The sequence below is a fragment of the Lytechinus pictus genome, chromosome 16 (genome assembly GCF_037042905.1).
Source record: "Lytechinus pictus isolate F3 Inbred chromosome 16, Lp3.0, whole genome shotgun sequence".
Classification (NCBI taxonomy): domain Eukaryota; kingdom Metazoa; phylum Echinodermata; class Echinoidea; order Temnopleuroida; family Toxopneustidae; genus Lytechinus; species Lytechinus pictus.
In genome coordinates, this window is record NC_087260.1 from 11,340,526 (window position 1) to 11,360,963 (window position 20,438).

A 20,438-nucleotide genomic window follows, 5' to 3' on the forward strand; every position below is an offset into this window, starting at 1 on the left:
ATGAGAGATACATAGACATTCCAAACTATACAGATAATATACAAATATACCAGGCTTTGAGTAAGTATAGCTGGAATTATTTGTCAGAGGTTGGACTGGCATTACTATTATTAGTAATAGTAATTTTAGTAAACAGTAATTTTGCCAGTACAACCGAGGATGAATAATTCCCTCTATACTTTCGAAATAAAGGCCTGGTATATTTGTTTTACATCCTACATTTAATAAGTTAAAACAACAGATCTTGATAATCTAGTTTTTGTACACGTAGTTCATCTTTTTAAAAATCTGAACCAAAATATAGATTCTAGAAACATGCTGCGCTGACTGACCTACTTTTCCTGAAGCTACGCGCTCAGCGGAACACGCATTTGTGCCTGCGCCCAAGATATTGCGCGATCTGTGTCAATGATCTGTGACGTCAATGATGGAATAGTGCACTATTCCATCATCAACGTCGGAATAGAAATTTTTCTTCAGTGGGCGTTTCATTTTCAACATCATCGCAAAATAGTGACAATATGTTTGGTCACATGATGCTATTTAAACCAATCAGCCTACATTATTTGATTTATGTCACATATAATATCATTTATATATATATATATATATTATATATACATATATTTGAATACCTTTCAAAAAGGTTGCTTATGGGTACCCTGATAGCTAGCAAGGAATGTCTAGGCTACGAATAATAGTACTAATATACGCCAATGCTTGTTTTCTGGGAAGCATTTCATGAAAGACTATGCCAGTGATTTGTATGACATCTGTTATAAGCTACTGAAATCCTTGCATCTGATTGGCAGAGAGGGAATTTGACGTGAAGAATCCCCGACAAGATGCAACATGAGAGATTCCCAGAAATGAATCAAGGTCTGAACAGGTATTTTAAGAGGTTTACGGGTTTAACCAATAGGGTATTTGGTTAAGAACTCCCTTATAAACGGAACTTCAGTTATGGAGATCTTATGCATACAAGACTAAGTTTTATTGGATAAACATAATCCATCCAAAGAGTTGTCTTCATTCAACAAACAAATATAAATGACAACATATATCTATATAATATTGACTGGTCTTGAGGGGGACATCAAATATATTGCCAGCAAAAGAATCATATTGGCCCGAGTCTTTAGACGAGGGCAATATGGGTCTTTTAAGGGCAATATATTTGATGTTCCCCGAAAGAAGGGCAGTCAATATTTTTATTATCATCCAAATCAGATATCTAGAGCAAAAATCATGATAACAGTGATATCTTTTAAGAATAGAGTTCTGTTGTGTCATGATATCAGTGTCTAGGCTCTGCACTTTACCATTATGACGTACTTGCAAGCGCCCATATCCAGCGTTGTCTTTATTATGACGTAGATCGTTGGTGCGCGGAACATTATGAAGCGTATCACTTCATTCGCTTCCTCAAAGGCCCGGATGTGAGACCAGGGAAAATACAAAGGTATATTTTGTGTCATCTCTGCATGCAAAGTCAATACGTGCATTGAGACCGAGGAAAATACAAACAATATACCTATCCCTTCCTGATAATAATAAAATACAGGGAAATACGGTTTTGTAAATGACCAGCTCAGATGTCTGATACGGGTGATAATATCTCTTATCTACCTGAAATGGATAAATATTTCCCTCATGATTGTCACTGACTATGGCATGATTATGTTTGATTTAAAAAATCAATTAAAAATTGTTAATACAAGAGCATTATATGCATTAACTTAATATACTATACATACACCCAACATGACTGTTGGTAAATATAACAAATTGTACACTGATTGAGTAATCAATAATGAAAGCATATTTATAAATTAACAAAATTGACTAAGGTATATCCTTGTTTTTTGCTTTGAATTCATACGCATAAATAATAGAAGTGGATACTTGGAATGAGAGAGGGGGAGGGGGTTGTGAAAATGAGGAAGATGGCAGATTTTTATATACTGATTTGTGCTTCTTAACAGATCTACGGACTTATGCCTCAGTGGCCCTAATCTCCCAATACCAAACCTGAAAGGCACCCTTCTCACAAGAATCATTATCACATAATTTACACTAGGGAACGTTCTCACATAAAGATTTATCTAGTCAATATATATGGAAAGCCATCAATGTCATAATTTTCCATGTAAACAGGGTGCACACACAATGCCCATCTGAAAACAAAGAGTTCTAAGCACACTGATGTACTTGTCAAGACAATGATTTATGTATGAGTATACATCATACACGTGTACCGTACATTGCAGAAGTTGATGACCCTGGCTATTCATAGTTGTTAAATGATCAGAATCCCATTTCATAAAAGCTTGATACAATAACAAATGCACGATTTCTATACCAAATTTAATATCAGCCAATCAGATTGAAGGATTTCAGTAGATTTTAACTGATATAAATTTGTTTTTGTAGCAAGTTTTATGAAATGGAACCCAGATCATTCATTACTCTTTGTTAGTCAGGGTCCGGAAGTTTTTGAAAAATTATGTTTTAGCCTATCGAATGACAGGATTCTGGTTGCTTATAACAGTAGCTTTAACTTGATAGATTTCATGGAACATGGCCTTTAATCCTGCATCATCTCGGTGGATGAACGAAAAGAGTACTTGCTCCTAACGCATCGTCACAAGTTCTTCGGAAGCGGTCGGATGGATGGCGACGGTTTCATCAAACTGGGCTTTGGTAGCGCCCATCTTGACAGCAACGGAGAAACCCTGCAGCATCTCATCGCATCCTAAACCCTGCATGTGAAGCCCAACGACCTGTACCAAATGAAACGGAGAATAGAGGGTATACTTTGTGCGTTTCGTAATATATTCTTACGTTTATTTATGTTATGTTGATATTTTTTGTTGCTGCTGTTTCTTGTAAGGGAGCACCTTGCTCGACAAGCGTAAGCTTCTCGAAGTGCTACCTGTTTCAAACCTTCGTACATTTTATAATGCAACATTGGAAAATAAATAAATGAATTGAACTGAACTCTGGTGGGGTGTGGTCATAAAGCTGCAAGCTACGTATGACTTTACCCACAATTTTAGACACGTTTGGAGATCTTTTTTTTGTGGTAAATGATAATTCCAAAATTTTCATTTTTGCTGATTTAGCTCCAAACATAGGATCACTAGTCATTCTTAAAGTTTGTGTTATGTACGAATAGCTTTATGAAAAACCAACCTAGTCTAAGTCAGATCTTGAATGTCATAGAATAGGTGGTAAAGATATCTCTTCAATTCATTTCAGGCAATTTTGTCAACCCCTCCGCCCACCAAATTAGTGTGTTGACTTAAAAGTGAAAAACACCCAAACATGTTTAGAATAAAATGATCTAGATCAACTAGTTCTTGTGATCTCCTGTTTTCCCTAATCCTGACTTACCCTTTCTTCCTTTCCAGCACAAACAAGCTTCATCTTTGTTTTCTCCTTCCTCTCTGTCATCGCAAAGTAGAGGTTGGTGAAAGTGGACTGGTAAACCTTCACATTATCGCCACCATATTTTGCAATAGCCTCCGCTGAATGGATAAAAAGGGATAGATGTAACATAGCATAGATTTTATAAACATGCATGTCAGGCAAACATAATAATCTTTTTATTTTTGGAGTCAGTTTTTTTTCGACGACCTAATGCCTAATCTGCTACACTAGATAAGCTTCAAGATGGCAGTGAATGAGGATTTTCTGAGGCCCTTTTGTTAATTTCCAGGGCCACGTTGCACAAAAGTTACCATTATGGTAACTTTGCCATCCAATGGTAACTTGCATGAAATCCTTGATTCTGATTGGCTGTTGATCATCGATACCATGGTAGTTACCATGGGATGGCAAACTTACTATAATGGTAACCTCTATGCAACAGGCTCCAGGTCTCTTCTAACATTCCAGGGGCAAAATGGCCCAGAGTACCCATTTATTTGTTTCCCCATAATATTCCAACGTAACATAGGTTGCATGTAGAGTTAAATCACCTTTGATTTAATTGTTTGCTAACCTAAGCTCTTTTCTTTGAAAACTCCACGACTCATTCATACATTTCCAATATAACACTAAACTTACATTGTGTCCCCCTACATTTTCATGCTAAAACAACTAACCTTTTCAGAGTGTAGTAAGGGGGCAATAATACCTATTAACAAAACACCTGTAGGGGAAGGCGGGGTAAGTTGTGACACTTTTTGCATTTTGCATGATAGAATTGATATGACTAATAAATATTGTAGAAATAAGTACCTTGCCTTTAAATATGATTCTTGGGAAATCTTTTTCACCTATATACAACTTTCTACCCCCACACTGAAAGTCGTTGTGACCTTTGAAAAAAACGATGTAAAGTGGCACAACTTGCCCCATCTATGGGGTAAGTTGTGCCACCTTCGAGGGTAAGTTGAGCCATAAAAACTATGTACAAAATGTATGCGGGAAGAACCAGCATGTCAATTTTTTATTTAAAGTCTTTTCACTTGCTAATTCTCTAAAAATACCAACATTCTCTAAAAGTAAAAGAACTGTCATGTGAATTTGCTCTTTTCTGCCTGCATATCGATGGCTTTTTAAGGTTTGATTGTGTTTTTGTTTACATTACCATAAGAATTACCATGGCTCAACTTGCCCCATGTTTGCTGGCTCAACTTACCCCAGTCCGAACTAAATGCGATAATTTCGCATCCACACATTTCTTATATATCCATCATGTAAAAGACTGTGACAAGAATGAAGATCCATACCTGGACTGACAATGTTGTTCTTATGCTTTATTATATGTAAAGAAGTGTGTGTGTAAAAAACACTTATCTATTTCACACCCTTTTTTACTTTTTTGGCTGAAATTTGTATTTTTCCCTCTAAAAATATACTTTTTGTTTCAAAGTTGAAAACAATGTGGTGGGGTTAATAGTTATGTAATGGGTCATCAATACATGACACCACCATAATGTCTGACTCATTCATTATTGGCCTGGGGGCGGTGGCTCAACTTGCCCCTATGCTCAACTTACCCCGCCTTCCCCTATCCAACGTTTTAAACCAAAATAATAATCAGGCAAGAGCAAAAAAAAAAAAAAAAACACTCTTGATTAATACTTCAAAAGCTAAAATATATACAAGGAAATCAAGTTAGAGAATCAGTATTTTCTCGGGTCTAACATCGTTAGTGATACTGTTGGGCCTTAAATCGTGACCCAAAGTATATCTCGGTGATTAACAATGAGGTATAGAAAACAAATGTGGACTGTTCTGTATCATAGTAATAACATGCAACATTAACACAGCGCTTGATACAATGTTTCTAAGCACTGCATACTATTACCCTGGCTATGGCACGATGATGAATTCTTACCTTCTGTCATTCCGACGGTACCGATAGGCGGATGAGAGAAAACAACAGTCGCGATGTTACTATAATCTAATTTCAAGGAGCTCTCGTTGTTGAAAAGCCGATGGGATAGTCTTCTTCCAGCAGCAATAGCAACTATAAAAAAAAATGATAAAAACAAATTGCAGACAAAAATAAAGAATAGAACATAACATTTTAATAAACGGAACATGTTTCGAGGTGTCACACCTCATCATCAGCCTGAAAATTATAAACAGAGTCATTGGTATTTATACAGTTAGGATGTCAAGTAAAATTTCAAGAATGTAGTTGCATAAGATTACAAGGAATGAATTCAATTCTTAAATGGAGTGAGGTAAAAACAAAAGTTTAAATGTGCCTTTGATCTCTTCCTACATGCAGTTCTAAGCTTTGTAGTGAGATATTTATAAACAACATGAATCTTAGGGGGTGTTGCAAGAAGATATTTGCAATCAGATGCAAAATTCAATTTCAACGTTTTTAGTATCATTATTTGTTTGCCGTCACCTGTGCCTGGGAGGCGAAAAGCGAACTGAATCACTGCAACCCGCAGGTCTCTCCTCCCGATATAACTGATTGGGGGAGTGCAGGTGGACCACTACACAGGGGTTTCCCCTATTCTTATACGAAACGTGCAGTCAGTTCTTAGCATGCAGAGGTGGTGACTCTCCTATACACGGGGCCTCTATTTAACATCCTATCCGAGGGACAGAGTATTTTCCACTGTAATGTAGCCTACATTGACAATGAAACAGGGGAGAGACGTTTACACACAATGCAATGGCTTCAGTCATCTTTGGTTCGACAGGCTGAGCCAACTTCGCTCAGTGAGTGAATGAATGAATGAATATACAAATGTATGAGTGAGTGATTGAATGAATCAGTCAATCAATAAATGAATAATTAGAAGATAAATAAATGAATAAATAAAAGTAGATTTACCTGGTGTAAGAAGATACTTTCCACACACATCTCCTAGAGCATAGAAATTAGGTGCTGAGGTATTCTGGTATTCATCTACAACAATGTCTCCCTTAGCATCGGTTTTCACACCCTAAGAATAAAACAAAGAGCACCAGCAAGTGAGTTCAAGTTTAGTGTTTACTTCTGGTATTGAGGGGGTGCTGCGTGTATTATTTTCCATAGGCAGCATCCCCTGGAATACTGGAAGATGTGATAAAATTGAGAAATGTAACGAAAATTTTGTGAAAATTTTGTAGTGAAACCTTTTTTTGCCTTTCAAATTTCTCAGCACCAAAATGATCTCCATTTTGTAGTGAAACGCCCCCCTTTTTTTGCTTTTCAAATTTCTCGGGACCAAAATGATCTCTTTTTTTGCCTTTCAAATTTCTCGGGACCAAAATAACCTCCATTTTGAAGTGAAACCCCTCCTTTTTTTTGCTTTTCAAATTTCTCGGGACCAAAATGACCTCCATTTCATTGATGTTTTTTTGTTTTGTTTTTTGCTTTTCAAATTTACATCAGCACCCCCAGTATAAAAAAAAATTCCCCGGGCCCTGATCATCACCGAGCTTCAAGACTTACCACATCTTCAAGGCCGATACCCTTAGTCAAGGCATGCCTACCTACGGCCCAGAGAAGACAATCAAATCCTTGGTATGTTCCACTTGTTGTGTTATAGGTTAGGGTTCCATCTGCTTCTTTTACAACAGACACAGGCTGCAAGATTGACAGTAAATTTGAAAATTGAAATTAAAATTGAAATTAGAATTAGAATTAAAGTTGAAATTGAAATTGGAATCAAAATTGATATTGACATTGAAATTAAAAGTGAGATTGAAATTAGAATTGAAATTGGAATTTTAAATTGTAATTGATATTGAAATCAATTGGGAAATTGAAAAGGTGAAATTGGAATCAAGATTGGAGTTGAAATTGGAAATTAGCTGGATTTGGTACTGAATATTTGAAAATAATGCATGCATTGTTATGCTGAAATCGCAACAAAATTATCAAATTGAACTGTGTGGAATAATATTTCAGAAGAGGTAAAGAGTTCAATGAGTATAATTTCATTCAAAGCAAGGTTGAATATTATATATTGAAAAAATATTGATCTCATAAAGCTTGCATCTAACATTACCATGACAGGATATAAACAGAGAATATCCATAAATACCCTCATATCCATGTAGGCCCTATAATATGAAGATTTATAATTTATTGCATATTTTAAAACATTAATTCTGATTGGTTGATGATAGGAAGATTGAAGCTTTGTGCACACAATATATTGAATGGCTACATACTTGTATTACAGATGTTGAGCTCTCATATCATAATTGTGCAAATCATGTCTTAACGTATGAAACTTTCACAAGTTCTAGTAAGTACCATAAACTTGTGGGAATATTATTTCCCACAAGGATCACCATCAAATGTTCATTGGTATACAAATAATGAATTTTTATGAGTGCAATGGATATAATACTTCATGAGGTGAAAAGTGAAATAAGTTGAATGGATCATTCATTTCATCTTTCACCGAATGAAGTATTCTGTCCATTGCACGAATGAAAAGAACATTGATTATTTGGTTTATATGACACCTAAAAATAGATTCCTTTTTATATGAAATTTGTGAATTTCAATGCAAAATATGCTCATGCAGTGCGAGCTCTGTCTGTAGATTATCGCGTACAGACAACATGCGCGCAGCAATCACAAGTGGTGCCTGCAGTCTGGGTGCACGCGTGCAATGGACAAAATTGGTGTGGATCCAAAATTGAACGGTGAATGGATCTAAAATTGCACGGTTGATTACGTCATTGCAAAATGGGTTGAATGATCGATATCGACCAACCAATCAAATGACAAGGATCTATCTAGGTGTCATATAATGATTAATAGCAAGTAAGAAAGGTTTACCAGTCGTTCTTGAAGTCGTTCTTAACTTACAGCTTTATGAACGACTGGTGACCCATTCTTGTGGAAAATGTGGGGGAACTTGGTATATTCATTGACGATGGTTAAGCGGGTAAGAAAGGTTCACCAGTCATTCTTGAAGTCGCTCTTAACTTACGAACAGCTTTATGAAACACCCACCAGGGGGGGGGTGTTTCACAAAGATTTAAGTATGACTTAGAGTCGCACTTAAATACCGAGTTGCGGTATGAAAGGCTTGACCGCATTGGTCAGATCGTGTCATGAGGACGCGCACTAATGCGTATCTATCAATAAGATCGCGCGTTGCATATCATGTACGCGTCGGCATTTAAGAACGACTTAATTCATACTTAAATCTTTGTGAAACACCCCCCAGGTAATATATTACTTACTGAGCTTTGCCTGACCAGGTTTATTCCTATGTTTTCAATACTCTCAGTCACACTTTCAGAAAGCATGGAGTCAAAGTTCCTCAGTGCCTGAATAAGAAATATAAAGGAAGATAAACCTGAAAGGAATGGCTATCAAGAATGTAGACTCAACTGACCCAATGAATGGCTCAGTTTTCGCAATTCTGGCATTAAAAAAAAGGTTATGGCAAAACTAAGATCTTATCCCATTGGGGTTCATAGCCTTCTGTTTATTGAATACATTGCCATTATCAGTATTAGCGATCATCTGATCATCTTCAACATGATCATCATTTTTTCATAATAATCATTGATATAAGGAGCAGGATTAACATCATTATTACCAACATCATCCTCATCATCATCACTATCATTGCCCCCACCACCAAAATCATCACCATCACCACCACCATCATCAATATCCACCATTATCACCATCACCACCAGAAGCACCACCACCACCATCACCATCAAAACCACCACCACCATCATCACCAACACCACCTGCAGCACCAAAATCACTGTCACCAACATAACCACCATCATTACCACCAACATCACCACTATCACAACCACCATCATCATCACCTTCATCAACACCAATATCATCACCACCAATACCACTACAACCACCATCATCATTATCATCACCATCACCACCACCATTACCACCACTATCCCTCTCACCACCTCCATCATCAATTTGAATCCCTACAAACCAACCTTGTCTCTCCTGATAAAGAGGGACACATCACTTCCGAGTTCTTTGAGGATTCCTGCCATTTCAACAGCAATGTATCCTGCTCCGACCACAGCAGTCTTCCTATATTGGAAACGTGATAATTATATAATGATGAGTGGATATTATAGAGTGCCTAATCCAGAGGATATGTGATGATTGCATTACATAGTAATATTTTTGCTCGGGTGACAATACAAAGACCACCAAGGAAGACTAAAAAAAAAAAAGCAGTCTTCATAAGCAGATAGTCTTCATAGGCTTTTTAAAATATATGTTTCAAAGGGAATATTGGAAGGGAAACCAACATTGTGGTCTCTAAAATCAGGTGGTCATTCAGAAAAAGTTATCACTATTAGGTTTGGCTAAATTGACTGTAACTTAAAGTTTGGTGAAATTTGCTTTTTATATTTTATCAAAAGAGAATGAAACCCTGGGAAATATTCGCAACACTCTAAAAGTCGGCAACAAAAAAAGAAAGTTGTGAAAGATTTACGTCTCAAAGTTCATATTTTCCCATTATCTCTCAAGACATAGCATGGGAAGAAGTATCTAAGACAACATACATTGGGTATGTAGGCTATACTTACTTTGGAAGGTCTGTCAGTTCAAAAAATCCATCACTGCTGATTCCATGCTCAGCACCTAAGAAAAATACAATAATATTGCAGAATTTGGGAATGAGAGCAAATTAAAGCGAATGAACAATCTCTTGTTCATTAATGGTAAAGTAGCAAAAGGTGATCCATTTTGATCTCAAACCATCATCATATACCAAAATGTATTTGATTTAATTTCCATTTCACAATTGTACATAATATGAAACATAACAAGGTCGAAAATAATACAAGACATAATAGATTTAAGGAACACAATTCAATAAATAAAGTTATCTCAGGTGATATTTGTATTGATATAAGCATGGGAAAAAAATACATGGGGGCTTGGGGCAAAATGCTTCCTGAAATGCTCAAAGGTGCCCAGGAAAATAAAAAAGAGCAATTCTTCAATAATATTGCAGAATTATGTAAAAGTTATTTAACCATCTCTTATTAAAATCTAGGTACAGTTAAAAATATTGATCGATTATGAACTCATCATCCTATGAAAAATGTATTGATTTATCTAAGCTGGGAAAAATATACATGGGGGCTTGGGGCAAAATGCCCCCTGAAATGCCCAAAGGTGCCCTGGAAAATAAAAAAGAGCCCTGAAAAGTGACCCTGTCCCAATGATATAGAAATTTAAGGCCTGAAACTTTTAAAAAAAAAAAATTACTTCTATAAGAAAATCAGGTCCAGGTTTAGGTTCATTTATTTAAAACCAAAAACATTGTTTATTGTATTTTATGATACCCAGCTAAGCACGTTGGTATTATTATCATTATCATTTTTAATCATATAAATATATATACCAAAAATACATATAATGAGTACATAAACACACATCAATTAGATTACAGCACAGACAAATGGGTTTTAGGCATACAGCGTTTTTTTTCTATACATACCTGGGACATCTGGAAATGTTGGTTCCCCGCCTATAGCAATCAAGGTGTGACGACCTTTGTACTTTTGACCATTGACCTCTATGCATCCATCGGGTGTGAACGTACCGTGACCAGGAATGATGTCTACCTTGGATTTGTTCAGGTTCGCTTCATAAATGCCATTCAGACGTTTGACATAGGCATCACGTTTCTCTTTAATCATACTGAGAAATGGAAACAAGTAGGAGAGAAAAATAAGGTTTTATTTGCAGCTGATATTTTTCTATTTGACTGAGGATACACAATCTATTAATGCATGGTCATCATTAAGATGATAGCAGGTCATTAGCTTATCTTATGTATTATCAGTCCTTTTCTGTATCTGAGAATTGAAAAGATTGCTGTCCTTTAAAGCTCAAAACTACTTACTTTAAGTTAAACACTCTTACAAACAGGAATGTTGTCAAGTTGCAAAAGGATCCACTCACCCATTAGAATACATTAACAATTACAATCACAAGAGAAACAACAAAAACTTAAAGTTAAAAAGGAAAGCACAGCTTATTTCATAATAACTCAATGAATTTATAAAAACATTATCATGTATGCAGGGTCCACTGGCAGCAGTTTTTGGAAAGTTCTACAAAAAGTGTTTACCTTGGGTTAATAAGTTTATTATAAAGGACCTTTTGGTATCATTTGAAAGGTTACATTTTCTCCAAAATTTGCATACAACATATTTTGTTCTGGAAGTGACATTTTAAGGAATGCAGTTTGAATATGAAGCATGGTTCAGGCTTTGGCGCTTTAAGAGTATTATAAAGGACAGGTTCACCCTGACATTTTGGTTTTAATCAAAGCAGATCAAAAAAAAAAAACATATAAAGTGAAGGTTTTGAGAAGTTATGGATTTTAATTCCCCCATCTTTATCTCAAATTATTTCCTCAAATGCCATTTCTTCAGAAAATTCACAACATTTAGTTTAACCTCTGCTTTCAATATCATCAGACACATTGTTTCATACCCACTTCTGTAAAAATATCATGAACCACTAAAAAATGGGAAATTATGAAAAAAATTACGGCAGCAAGCCAGCAAATGCCATATGGGCTACTGCTTACATATGATGAAAACATTAAAAATCTATAACTCTGTATTCTTTGATAGGTTTTCATCAAACCTTCACAAATATTTTTTTCTATTTCTTATGAAATTGATATATTATCAGTGTGAACTATAAAGTGTCCTCTTCTTTCTTGTCCTAGTTGCTTACCTCCAATTAAATCCTTTATAATCAACGTCGAAGCCATAATCCCGATGATCATGAATCATTTCCATATGAAATGCAGCATTGAACATTACCTTCTTAGGAACACAGCCGACATTCACCTGTCAAAGTATGAAATGGAAAATATATGAATTTTTTAACCCTTGTTTAACTCGACTGACAATTTGTAAAGGGCAAGTTAATTCCTAACCCCCCCCCCCCATCAGATACATCTCAGATCCAGTGAAAGGTCTTATTAAGGGCAGATCCAGGATTTTCCAAAGGGGGAGGGGAAAATTTTCCTAAGGAAAAAATTGAAAAGCTAAAAAAAAAGTTTTCAACCAAAAAATATGGATATTTCGTCCACAAAAGACAAAAAAATTTGACAAGCAAAAAAAAAAACAGGGTGTTCACTTTCAAAAGGGGGGGGTAATACTTCTGTTTTTAACAGCATTTTTACATTGTAAATCTTAATTGCGCCTCTCAAAATGGGGGGGGGGGGCATGGGCTGGCTGTGCCCCCCACCAGTGGTCTGACTGATGCTGAAGTGTGCAGAGAAATCAAGCCTGTGGGGGAGTAAAACATAAATGCTTAAAATATACTATTGAATATAATTTGTTTTAAATGCAGTTAGCCATAGACTGATAGTTAATGCTTAAAACTAAAAGAGAATGAAACCCTGTGAAAAAGTTAACTTGAGTGAAAGAAGAAAATCAAAGAAACATATCAATGAAAGTTTATGAAAAATTGAACAAGTTATATTACGAATGTGTAGTATTTTCCAAATTTCATCCTTTTTCATTTCTCAACTTTGTCTTCTATTACTCATCATCTTCGAAAGGACATTACCCTTGGATACCAGTTACTTCCACTCCTTAGCAATAAACATGTCAACAAGTGGTCAAGAATGACCCTCAGCACAGCACATTCACCTGTGACTCACTGTAAATTCTCTGAATTGGTACCTCTCTCTCCCCTCTCTCTTTGTTTACATCCTACATCTCATTTGGGATGAAAACTACAACTTTCTTTTCGGACACACTTCTCAAAGTTTTCTTCTTCAGTAAACACGTGTCTTGAGAACGTCGTCAAATAACTTAATACATTTGTGGATTCCATCATCTCACTTGGAGCAAATTCATCCATTGCATCTTCCACAGCATACCATTTCAAATTTGCGTACTACCCTTTTTTCTCCGTTATTTTCACTAAGAGAAAATCCAAATACCGCTTGTGCTAGCCAAGTTATTTTTTGTGATATAATCTTGTGTGATTTTGTGTCATTGGGATTGTGCAATAATTGGAACACTTTGTTATATTGGAGGATTGTCTGTCGGATCTCTACACGCATAAAGTCGGTAAGTGGAGATTGGCTTATTACCATTTCAACTTATAAACCAGCCCCCGCTTCACTGGTGACCCCGACGTGATTAAAACCCGACCAACGTGATGAGAACAGTCATCCTTCGTCATATAATGTTCTAATTATTATCTCCCTTCTTCTCATTTCATTGTCGACTCACTTACATTCTTCAATATGTCGACTTGCAATCAAAAGCACCCTTTCTCGCAACCAACTACTAGTACTGGTACTTCTATTCAAGATTTAAGAGCAGAACTATCAAAACTCACAATTGCTATCGACGCTTATCGTCAACGTCAAGCTCGTCACAATAATCATTCTCCCTCACATCAACATGCCGGAGATTATTGTTATTATCATTGGCGCTTTGGTACAAAATCTCACAAATGTGTACCACCTTGCAAATTCAAAAAGGCTTCAAACAAACAGGACACCAACAAACCAAAGCTAGCAACAACTAACCAATCTTCCTCAAAATCAAAAAGTCGCCTTTTCTACATCACTGATAGGAAAACTGGAATTCGTTTTTTGGTCGACACAGGAGCTGAAGTTAGCGTTCTTCCTCCATCAAAAGCCGAAAAACATCATCCTTCATCAAAATTCTATCTACAAGCAGTTAATCGCTCAAGCATTACGACTTATGGAGAGCGAAGCCTGACTCTCGACGTCGGCCTGCGTCGAGCTTGCAGATGGATTTTCATCATTGCTGATATTCCCATTCCTATCATCGGGGCAGACTTCCTTCATCACTTTGGTTTTCTTGTTGATGTGCGCAATCTCAAGCTCATCGACTCTTCTACCAATCTATCTATTACTGGCATCCTTTCTTCATCTCCTTCTATTAGCCCTATGTTTCTGAAGCCAGAAAATCAAGCTGCCTACAAATCTATCCTCGAAAAATTTCCTGACATCACACGCCCTGTGTATAAGGAGGCTGAGATCAAGCACTCCGTCACCCATCACATTGTGACGAAAGGCCCTCCTGTATCATCCCGTCCTCGTCGCCTAGCAACCGATAGATACAATATCGCGAAGGCGGAATTCGACCACATGCTGGAACTAGGCATCATTCAACCGTCTAGCAGCAACTGGGCATCCCCACTTCATATGGTGCCCAAGAAAACACCCGGAGACTGGAGACCGTGTGGAGACTATCGTGCACTAAATAGGAATACAGTGCCCGACAAATATCCCATTCCCCATCTTCAAGACTTTACATCTGCCCTAGCAGGCAAGCGAATTTTTTCAAAACTCGATCTCGTACGAGCATATCATCAGATTCCTGTCGATCAAGCAGATGTACACAAAACTGCCATCACCACACCCTTTGGGTTATTTGAGTTTGTACGCATGCCTTTTGGGCTACGCAATGCCGCACAAACTTTTCAACGATTCATTGATGAAGTAACCCGTGGTCTTCCATTTGTGTACGCCTACATCGACGATCTGCTCATCGCTAGCGAAAATGAAGAGGAGCACAAGCAACATCTCCAGCTACTTTTCGCTCGACTCTCAAAATATGGCGTCGTCATCAACCCAGCCAAGTGTGAATTCGGCGCATCTTCTCTCACCTTTCTCGGACACATTGTTGATGAGAACGGCATCCGCCCTCTTCCCGAGAAAGTCAAAGTCATCAACAATTTCCCTGTTCCTGATTCTCTTCGCAAACTCAGAGAATTTCTAGGACTAGTCAATTTCTATCGTCGCTTCATTCCTGATTGTGCAACTCTCACTCAACCACTCACCGATCTATTGGCATGCAAGCAGAAAAACAAAGCAATCCATCTCGATGATACAGCCCTCAATGCATTCAACTCAGTGAAAACAGCTCTCGCTCAAGCTACTCTCCTTTCACACCCAAACCCTAATGCCCCACTCTGCATTATGGTTGATGCATCAGATTTTGCTGTTGGAGGTGTGTTGCAGCAACACATTGACGATGACTGGCAACCCATCGCCTTCTTCTCAAAACGCCTGCAGCCAGCTGAGACAAGATATAGCACATTCGGACGTGAACTTCTCTCTGTGTATCTCACTATTCGTCACTTCAGACATGCACTTGAAGGACGACAATTCTTCATCTATACTGATCACAAACCTCTCACTCATGCCTTTAATGCTAGACCTGACAGGTATTCACCACGCGAAGTCAGACACCTAGACTACATATCTCAATTCAGCACAGATATAAGGCATATTAGTGGAAAACACAATGTAGTGGCAGACGCTCTATCTCGCATGGAAATAAACTCCCTCACTTCAACTCCTACCATTGATTTCAATGCCATCGCCGCTGCCCAGGAGGTTGACGAGGAACTCAAACAACTCACTTCAACCTCGCTCAAACTCGAACCTCTACCTCTTCCTATTTCTGACTCTACTATCCTATGCGATACTTCAACTACCAATCCTCGACCTTACATCCCATCTAAATTCAGACGAGTTGTATTTGATGCTCTTCACAACCTATCTCACCCTGGCATCAATGCTACCCAAAAACTCATCACAGACAGATTTGTTTGGCCGGGAATTAACAAAGATGTTCGAAATTGGACCAAAACTTGCTTACAGTGTCAACGTTGTAAAGTACACCGTCACACCAAGACACCGATAGGTACTTTTTCAACACCTGATGCTAGATTCGATCACATTCATATCGATCTCGTGGGACCACTTCCTCCTTCAAATGGCAATGCATATCTTCTCACATGTGTTGACCGTTTCACCTGATGGCCTGAGGCAATACCTATTCCCGACATATCAGCTGAGACAGTTGCCCGAGCATTCATTTCACACTGGGTATCTCGCTTCGGTGCTCCCTCAACCATCACTACCGATAGAGGTCGACAATTCGAATCTTCCCTTTTTCAAGCTCTAACTCATCTTCTTGGTAGCTCTAGAATTCGAACTACATCTTATCATCCTGCATCAAATGGACTGGTTGAGCGCTTTCATCGGCAACTTAAAGCGTCACTCAAAACTACCTCTTCTCCACGATGGACTGAAACTCTCCCTCTCGTCATGCTTGGAATTCGAACTGCAGTCAAATCTGATTTGGGATGTTGCGCTGCTGAACTGGTTTATGGAACAACTTTAAGATTGCCAGGTCAGTTTGTAGCACCTAATCAGAATGATTGTGATTTGGACCCTAGCAACTACATACATCGACTGAGAAAACAAATGGAGAACCTCAAACCTCAGCCTACTCGTGTCCAGAATCGCAAACCACAAGTCCACCCAGATCTCACATCATGCACCCATGTCTTTGTGCGTCATGATGCAGTCAAGAAACCACTTCAACCACCCTACGATGGCCCATATCAAATTATCAAGCGAGCTGATAAGTTTTTCACCATCCTACTCAAAGGAAAGCATGAAACAATCAGTCTCGACCGTCTGAAACCAGCATATTTGGAATCACCCATTTCACCAACCGTTCCAACCACTGTTCAACCAAGCCTATCTACTCATGACAATCCTAAACCTTCTCAAGTGACTACTACACCAACCACTAAGCCTCCGCCTCCCTCCATCACTCCTTCTTCATCATCTACCGAGCCTGAAATCAGACAAACTCGTTCAGGTCGAAAAGTGCATTTTCCAAAGCGCTTTGTTCAAGTCCTTCATTTTAATTGAGAAATTATTTTCTTCATATGGACTATGTCTTCTATTACTCATCATCTTCGAAAGGACATTACCCTTGGATACCAGTTACTTCCACTCCTTAGCAATAAACATGTCAACAAGTGGTCAAGAATGACCCTCAGCACAGCACATTCACCTGTGACTCACTGTAAATTCTCTGAATTGGTACCTCTCTCTCCCCTCTCTCTTTGTTTACATCCTACATCTCATTTGGGATGAAAACTACAACTTTCTTTTCGGACACACTTCTCAAAGTTTTCTTCTTCAGTAAACACGTGTCTTGAGAACGTCGTCAAATAACTTAATACATTTGTGGATTCCATCATCTCACTTGGAGCAAATTCATCCATTGCATCTTCCACAGCATACCATTTCAAATTTGCGTACTACCCTTTTTTCTCCGTTATTTTCACTAAGAGAAAATCCAAATACCGCTTGTGCTAGCCAAGTTATTTTTTGTGATATAATCTTGTGTGATTTTGTGTCATTGGGATTGTGCAATAATTGGAACACTTTGTTATATTGGAGGATTGTCTGTCGGATCTCTACACGCATAAAGTCGGTAAGTGGAGATTGGCTTATTACCATTTCAACTTATAAACCAGCCCCCGCTTCAAATGTTTTGACTTTCATGAGTATAAATATGATTTTTTAGATCACGAATAATGTAGACCTCCTCCCATTGGCAATGCAAACAAAATATGTAATGTCACACATAAGTACCTATCCCTTATTACTTATCTAAATATTTTTCTTAAATTGTTACTTTTATTAACTATCAATAGATCAGGTGTTTTTTTTTCATGGGGAAACATGTAAATCAAGATTTCATAAGATATACAAATCACAATTAGAATTAGGAAAAATAGAGGTTTGGATTATATTTTCAGGGTACAAAGGAGAGAATAGCGCTCCTGAGACATTACATTACAAGTCTTGGATGCATCAAAAATGGGGGATCTGCAGCCATACTCATAGCACTCGAGATTCTGACATTTATTTCAAATGCTCATCTTTGTCCTGTTCAACAACAACATGTCCTGTTGTTCTCAAGACTCAAACTTCATTGATTTTTTTTTCATACAAGTTACCTTGATTCTTTAGAATATCTACATGTAACGTTACTTAAGTTAGGCCTAACTTTAATTAGATCTAACTTTCATGACTTAAATAAAAAAAAAAGTTACTAAAATTTAATTCAAAATAAAATTCTGTTCTTGGAATTCGACTGGATTAATTCTTAATCTGCAGTTTAATAGAAATGGATAGATTCAGTATTTTTTTACCATTTCGGGAACCAAACATGCAAGACAAAGTAATAATTGCTTTGGGTGGGGTTCATTGATTACCGGGGTATTTCATTTAGCAATACTCACACAAGTTCCTCCAAGTCGCTTGCCTTCGATGACCGCAGCAGTCACGCCGAACTCCGTGGCCCTCCTCGCGCTGGCGAGACCGCCGGACCCGCCCCCGAGCACCAGATAGTCATATTCTTTGGCTGCCATCGTGCACAAACGACGAAAGCTCCCTTCCAGTTGTCGAAGTCGAAGCATCAAAATGACTATGCCAATTGTGTTTGTGCCTGTAGCTTTTGTTCTATGAAAGTATGAATTGACAGTTTTCCGGCTCCGAGCTGAGCTGACCGAGGTCGCTGGTTTCAGTTTAGTTGGAATACGTACCGGTACGGTAGCGTGTACGTGTATGTAGCGAATAATTCAGCAGACGGATATGGATATGATCGGCCAACCGTGTAAATAGTCTATGTGATCGATGTGCGCAGACCCAGTATTTCCTTTTTAGTCTAATATGAGATCAGACCTTACAAAGTGTTTACTCAAGGGTTCATCTGCTAAATTGCAACACGCATTATAATTCGTGATATACAATCTTGTTGAATTTCATTCAAATGATCATCCTGTTACCATGTTGCACCACACATTACCTGAACATGACCCCAAAAAAATTACCAAAAAAAAAAAAAAAATCGAGTGATAAACATTGGATGATTCAGCATTTTTTTTCTTCATAGAAACGTCACCGTGACCAGAAAAAAAGGCATGATTATATTCTCAATAATTATTTATATTTTTTCAACTACTCTCTGCCTCTTTTATGGTTGTATAGTATATAAAAATGTTAAGTTATACTAATGTTTGTATTTTATACCCTTTCCTGGTCAATTGGCATATGCAGGATTTTTTTAAAGGGTGGGGGGTTCAAGCTGAATGAAATGCTGACACCCCCCCCCCCCCCAAAAAAAAAAAGTCTTCACCATCAATTTTAGGTCGTTTCCTTCCCACAAAAAAATGAAAAGCAAAAAAAAAAAGCTAGGTCTTAATAAAAATTTTTTTGGGGGGTTGGGTATCCAAAATTTTTTAAAGGGGTTTGAACCCCTATAACCACCCCTGCGTATGCTACTGTTCCTGGTTATTTTGTAAGCTGTTATAATATTTTGTGATGTATACTTGCACTCACACCTTCATATTTGATCCATATATGCCTTTTCTTATTTTCCTCAATCTTTATGGGTACTAAACTCATCCATCAGCTGGGAGCACTGATAACAATATAAACAATTATAAGTGCAATAATAGTTACAAGCTACTGAAATCATTCAATTTGATTGGCTGATAGTTATTGTTTTAGAAATTGTTTATTATGGCAAGTCTTTACTCCTGGGCTCCGTAACACAAAGATTAGTGATCAATCGCTAAATGAACTGACCAATCAATATCAATGTTACACGCGCAGTAGGTTTAAAATACTGACCAGGGACCAATCAGTGCGGTTCTTTCATATTTGCGATTCATCGCAAACCTTTGTGTTACGGAGCCCTGGTCCGTCTTAATTTCATGATCCAGCTTTTGGTCTGCCTTCTCTTCTATCAAATACCTTCCCTCTCTTACTTTCTACAACTAACCTTCCCCCTCCACTTCCCTTTTATCAGTTCCTCCCCCATCATATTTTTTCTCTAGCATTTTTCTCTTGCTCCCTCACTCTCTCTCCGCAATTTTCTCTTATCACCCCTCCCCTCTCTCTGTCAGACTGCCTCTACCCCTCCATCTCTCTCTCTCTAGGCGGTGCTCCACCATCCCGAGTTTGCTCAATCTCGAGATTTTAGCCCGATCGGCCCTCTTCGCGATTAGTCTCGAGATTCAAGAAACCCCGTCTCCACCATCGCAAGAAGAGCGATTCCTGCTTGAGCGAAGCATCGATGCATTATGGTCTGACGCCGTGAATAAACAATCC

General features: G+C 37.8%; 1 protein-coding gene across 1 annotated transcript; it reads right to left on the reverse strand.

Annotated features, from left to right (window-relative positions):
• Positions 1-974: 974 nt before the first annotated feature.
• On the reverse strand, positions 975-18,891 carry LOC129279447 (glutathione reductase, mitochondrial-like). Its single transcript, XM_064111215.1, has 11 exons — positions 18,566-18,891; positions 12,188-12,303; positions 10,935-11,137; positions 10,015-10,069; positions 9,409-9,508; positions 8,668-8,754; positions 6,914-7,048; positions 6,311-6,422; positions 5,351-5,482; positions 3,397-3,530; positions 975-2,783 (listed from the first exon to the last, which is right to left on the reverse strand). Exons 1-11 carry the CDS (start codon positions 18,740-18,742, stop codon positions 2,634-2,636), a joined length of 1,401 nt encoding a protein of 466 aa, XP_063967285.1. The 5' UTR covers positions 18,743-18,891; the 3' UTR covers positions 975-2,633.
• Between the last annotated feature and the right edge of the window lie 1,547 nt (positions 18,892-20,438).